At 40.1% G+C, this 6000-nt stretch overlaps 1 protein-coding gene across 1 annotated transcript; it reads right to left on the bottom strand.

Annotated features, from left to right (window-relative positions):
- Positions 1-2222: 2222 nt before the first annotated feature.
- ncaldb (neurocalcin delta b) lies at positions 2223-5058 on the bottom strand (the record flags this gene model as incomplete). Its single annotated transcript, XM_079232259.1, has 3 exons — positions 2223-2359; positions 3073-3178; positions 4681-5058. The coding sequence occupies 3 exons, from the start codon at positions 5056-5058 to the stop codon at positions 2265-2267; spliced, it is 579 nt and encodes a 192-aa protein (XP_079088385.1). The 3' UTR covers positions 2223-2264.
- Between the last annotated feature and the right edge of the window lie 942 nt (positions 5059-6000).

Here is a 6000-nt window from a genome sequence, read left to right on the forward strand (position 1 = left end):
CGGCTTTTCTGGGAAATATGATTTCAGTAGAGGGCCGGCTTGAGATCAAACAGATCTGTAGCCGTTTTCTTTTTCAAAAGGGAAATAAGAAGCTACCTTAACTGTAGCTGTGAGTAGTAATAAGAGGCTTCTCATTACTACTGCTCTGTATATTCAAAGGTGAATACATAGCAATATGTGTGTTCCTCTCCTTTATAACATCTCTAGCATAACTATGAGAGACTGTACAACTTTCTTTCATAGTAAAATAAAATGTTTATCATCATTTTTTGTGAATTTCGTCCATTTCAGAAAATCGCCACAATGTGATCACAGAGTAAAAGAATATACAAGTAACATACTATTATATTCACATACATCTAACTTTACTTTTGCTTATACACTTGTATCACAGCTCGATTCATATGAATATGTCAAGTTCATGTATTCCTCAGTAAAGTGAAGATGTGTGTTTATGTGAAGTGTGTGCGTGTTTACTGTATGTGAAGTGTGTGCGTGTGTACTGTATGTGAAGTGTGTGTGTGTACTGTGTGTGTGTGTGTGTGTGTGTGTTTACTGTGTGTGTGTGTGTACTGTATGTGAAGTGTGTGTGTTTACTGTATGTGAAGTGTGTGTCTGTACTGTATGTGAAGTGTGTGTGTCTGTGTGTGTGTAGTGTGTGTGTCTGTACTGTATGTGAAGTGTGTGTGTCTGTGTGTGTGTGTGTGTGTGTGTCTGTGTGTGTGTGTGTACTGTATGTGAAGTGTGTGTGTGTGTACTGTATGTGAAGTGTCTGTGTTTACTGTATGTGAAGTGTGTGTTTACTGTATGTGAATGTGTGTGTGTGTGTGTACTGTATGTGAAGTGTGTGTGTTTACTGTATGTGAATGTGTGTGTGTGTGTGTACTGTATGTGAAGTGTGTGTGTTTACTGTATGTGAATGTGTGTGTGTGTGTGTGTACTGTATGTGAAGTGTGTGTGTACTGTATGTGAAGTGTGTGTACTGTATGTGAAGTGTGTGTGTGTACTGTATGTGAAGTGTGTGTTTACTGTATGTGAAGTGTGTGTTTACTGTATGTGAAGTGTGTGTACTGTATGTGAAGTGTGTGTGTGTACTGTATGTGAAGTGTGTGTGTGTACTGTATGTGAAGTGTGTGTGTGTACTGTATGTGAAGTGTGTGTGTGTGTTTACTGTATGTGAAGTGTGTGTGTGTTTACTGTATGTGAAGTGTGTCTACTGTATGTGAAGTGTGTGTACTGTATGTGAAGTGTGTGTGTGTACTGTATGTGAAGTGTGTGTGTGTACTGTATGTGAAGTGTGTGTGTACTGTATGTGAAGTGTGTGTGTTTACTGTATGTGAAGTGTGTGTGTGTTTACTGTATGTGAAGTGTGTGTGTGTTTACTGTATGTGAAGTGTGTGTGTGTACTGTATGTGAAGTGTCTGTGTGTGTGTGTGTGAGGACAAAGAACTTGGCATAAAAAGTCACTTTCAAAAGAACAGATGGTTCTCATCTGTTCTTTTTTAGTTGTATGTAACATTGCTCCAAAATAAAAATAAAAAGCTTTCATCCTTTCTAAAAGTCTTCTATGGTTAAAAACTATCGGATCGCCTTTCTTCATGAGCCGTACTGTGAGCTGTGAACATTTGTTGCCCCAGACTCACATACTTCATTTCAGTGTTAACATGGAGTTAGATTAAATTACTTTGTGAGATTCAGTCAGTCATCACTCAACAACCCGAGTCGGTTAAAAGAGAACACAATTAGCATGATTGCCTTTAAATAAGAAATTACACTTTCATATAACAAAAACAAATAAAAGACTCAAAAAACAAATAAACGAACAAATAAACCCAGACTTGGGTTCGGCTCAATGTACCTCAGGAATCTGTTGGATCGTCCTCGCTGGCCGTCTTCTCGGACAGAGATGACACATTTGATTCAGTGTTTAACAAGTCTTTGATGGGATTTTAGTCCATTGAATAATATTCGTACCGTGTATGAGATCTTTGTTGTCTGCAGCTTGTGACCCGGCATAGAGGCACATGTACAGTACGTGCATGTGGCCGCTCAAAGATTATACATGTAGCAGGCTTTGGTATTTGCAGCATGTTGACTAGGTGTGTGTGTGTGTGTGTGTGTGTGTGTGTGTGTGTGTGTGTGTGTGTGTGTGTGTGCCTGCCTCTACAGCTCAAGTGATCAAATGTCAACAATCTCAGGTGGGTCAGCTGGGTGTGTTAAAAATGTAAGACTGATAAAACTGTAATGGGAAAAAGTCCAGTTTTCTACTGCCCAGCACCGCTGGGGTCACACTGAAGCAGCCGGACGATGGAGGGATCGTTCTTCGCTCCCTCAACAAACTCCTCAAGGGACAGTTTGCCTAGGAAAGAGAGAGACACACACAGATCATCCGTTAATCGTCTTGTTTATTCATTCTGAAAACAAAAGAGCAGATACCCTTCCCAAGGTGATGTGACACGTTATTATCAAAGTTATTAATCCGTTTTTTTTCCAATTACATTTCGAGCAATATAACATTTTATTAGTTAATTTCTTGATTGAATTTGACCGTTGTTTTACTAAAGTTAGGCTATATTCCAAGACGTCGGCCCATATTCTCCTGTGTGTAGTACGATTGATAATGAATTCAGGAGGCTCAACATGCAGAGACTGATAACGGATGACCAAAAAAAACTAAATGTAATTTCACTTCATCACAACTAAGTTAAAAATTGGTTCCTATTCATATTATTATTCAGTCAAAGCTCTGTGATTAAACTCAAGTAAAAGAGTTATGACCAGAACAGATTTGGGCTCAGTCATTAAAGCTAGGCAGGTTCAAGGCTCTGATCAGGCAATTTTATTATCTAAATACAGCTGATGGAAAACTGTAGAACCAAAAATAGCAAACGGAATAATCTGTGATGCATCACTGTGTTTATAGAATAGTATTAAGAAATTCAAAATGTCCTTCCAAAATTGGAATTTCCAAAGTAAAACGGTTGAATCAGATTCCATTATAGGCGTTAAAGAAGCTGCTGTTGAAGCCCAAAACACTTGATCAGAGTCAGAGGCAGTCTGAGGAAGGCTCACCATCTCGATTCGTGTCCATCTGTCTGAATATCTTGTCTGTGCGTTTCTCAGGTGTGGACTCATCCTCAGGCATCTTCATCACCGAGGACACCATCTTGTAAATAGCCTGAATACAGAGGGAACAGAGAGCAAGACGTTATAAACACAATAGAGAAGCTTAATGTTTCTGACTGTAAAAACGGTCGTTTTGGTGAGTTAGGTCACCTTAAATAACCGGTTTTCATAAACGTTTGAATATGTAAAGGTGGTGTAATGCATTTAAAATAAATAAATCAGCCAAAAACATCCAATGATAAACACAACCATAAAGAGTCTGCAGTCATATCAGTTATTCCAGCCAGAAGCAAAAATGCAAGGTTGCATGAACTTGATTGTTGAAAAGTGCAGTGAAATACATACATACAAGCAATCAATCAACTTATCTAAAAACTAAAGTCAGACAAAAGCCGCTCCTAGCATTTGAAAAGTGGTAATAAAATGTATTTGTTGTTAATTAATTATGATGAATAACATTTATATTCAACTAATGATTTACCAAATCATTGTTTTTTTCCCTCCTGTCAGAGACAATTGTGATTATCTTAAGGCCATGATCTTGATATATATTTGGTGCTAAAAAAGGAAGGTCACAGAAACTTCAATTCGACAATCAGCAAAACATTTGCAGTTGGGTTATTTTTGCACAAAAGCTGAACATGTATCATTCCATTATTTTAAGTAATTTATCAAGCAAAACATCCATGTTACAGCTTATTGGTATGATGATGTGTAGCTTTTCTGTGTTGTGGAGGCAGTACATTTAACATCTTTGGGATTTGGACTGTTGGTCAGACACAACAGGAAGGTTGACAACACCACCTTGGATCTGTCATTAGATATGGCCCATTATTGGACTGATGGATATTTTGCCAATGTATCAATGCATCATTAAACATAAACACAAATGCTCACTTTACACAGATGGTATGAATAAAGGGCACTGATTGGAGAATTGGACAACACATTCTTTGGCATTCTGCTCACTTCAGCGCCGTGATGTGTGACATAACGACACATGTGAGGGATTGCTGGTGTGTGTGTCTGAACCATTTATCCAATAAGACGAGGAGCCTGCGTGAAACTATTTGTTGTAAAGCAACACTGGAGCTGCTGAGAAACCGATTGGGGAGCCTGCTCTTCCTAGAACCGCACAGCTGCTGGATGGAGTACAGAGTCAATATGAGGATCACAGGAGGACCGCTCCCTTCCAAAAATACACCACAGTCACGTCTTATTTAGAGACGTCTGAGGGCCAGAGAGGAACTGCTGGTTTCTAAAATTACACAGCGGCTGGCTTTCATGCTGTGGGCCGTCAAATGGTGCAGAACACAGATGCAGACAGATATATGATGCAGCAGCTGCTGAGTAGAACGTTGCTTCACTGCGGAAGTAGTTTTAGGACAACAGAACATGGCGTAACCATGTCGGCACACCACGGCCACTGGAAGACTGAGGGCTACATGAAGCTTAACACAAAGTTGAGAGAAGAAAGCATGGAGGGAAATAAAGACAGAAGGAACCAAAACAGAACAAAACAAAAATCAGCCTAGACCACAACAGTAAACCCACCGATACAATCTCCAGCATCTCCGCCTTGCTAATGTATCCATTCCCATCCAGATCGTACATACTGAACGCCCACTTCAGCTTCTGGTCCAGCCGACCACGAGAGGTCACACTCAGGGCAATGATGAACTCCCTGAAGTCAATAGTCCCATCTCCGTTGGCGTCAAAGGTGCGGAAGACATGCTCGGCGAACTTGGAGGCGTCTCCGTAAGGGAAGAAGTTGGCGTAGATCTTCTTGAACTCCTCCATGGAGAGTGCGCCGCTGGGGCAGTCCCGCAGGAAGCCCTTGTACCACTCCATAATCTCATGCTCGGTAAAGTCTGTGTTCTCCATCAGGTCCTGCATGACGTCGGGACGGAGCTTGCTGTTTTGTTTGCCCATGGTCGCTGTTTCTGTTCAGGCTGTGGGTGATGCGAAGGCAGCGGCGATTTAGACTGCTGAAATGAAGAAGAAAGAGAAAAGGAGAACGATTATTTTAGAAATAATCTGAAATGAATTTGATCTTTTTTTGATACAGGAGGGGGAGGCAAGACAGTGGCATGCACATTTTAAAATTAAAATAATTGACTCATAAAAAATACAGTTTAAAAACTACAATAACTGACTTTGTGTCCACTTGGAGGCAGTGGAACAAGCTGCAACACTGACATTTAATCACTTATAATCAATAATTACTCTCCTTGCAGCTCTGGTTTTGGTCTCAGTTCTTGATGGAAATATCTGTCTCTTTCGCTGCTAAAAACGAGGTTGGACATCATCTACCAACTAAATTACTTACGAGATAAGATGCTGCTAAATCATTTCCTGTGGGAAATCCTATCTGGAGTTTGAGGATGTCAAGTGACTCCTATTTACCCAACTAAAAAGGGGTAAATACAAATTATGGAAAATACGTTAAAGCTACAGAATTTGATACAAACTTTATATTATACTTTGTGTTTTCTTCTCATCTCTTTATATTAGCTTCACTGTCACTTAAAGTTGTACGCTTTGCTTTCATTCAGTTGTTTTTAAGGCGATAATTTAATTGACAGTTTGGTGTCTTCCATCTTCACTGCACTTATCTTTTGTTGCCGTTTCATTAAGAAATGCTGATAAACTTTCACAAAAAAACCTGACATGACTAGATAATAGGAAAGCAGGGAGATTAAGTTGAGTGTGCGGTCTGGTGCACATGCACAGCCACGTTCAGGCTTCAATGCACCTGCAACAGGAGGCCGCCTAATGTTTTTATGGCGCACAACCACCACAGATGCACAACTACACCCAAACTTGCACCGAGCACATTCGCTGGTGACAACCCCAATTCATGTCAGTGTGTCT

The sequence above is a fragment of the Taurulus bubalis genome (assembly GCF_910589615.1).
Source record: "Taurulus bubalis genome assembly, chromosome: 16".
Classification (NCBI taxonomy): domain Eukaryota; kingdom Metazoa; phylum Chordata; class Actinopteri; order Perciformes; family Cottidae; genus Taurulus; species Taurulus bubalis.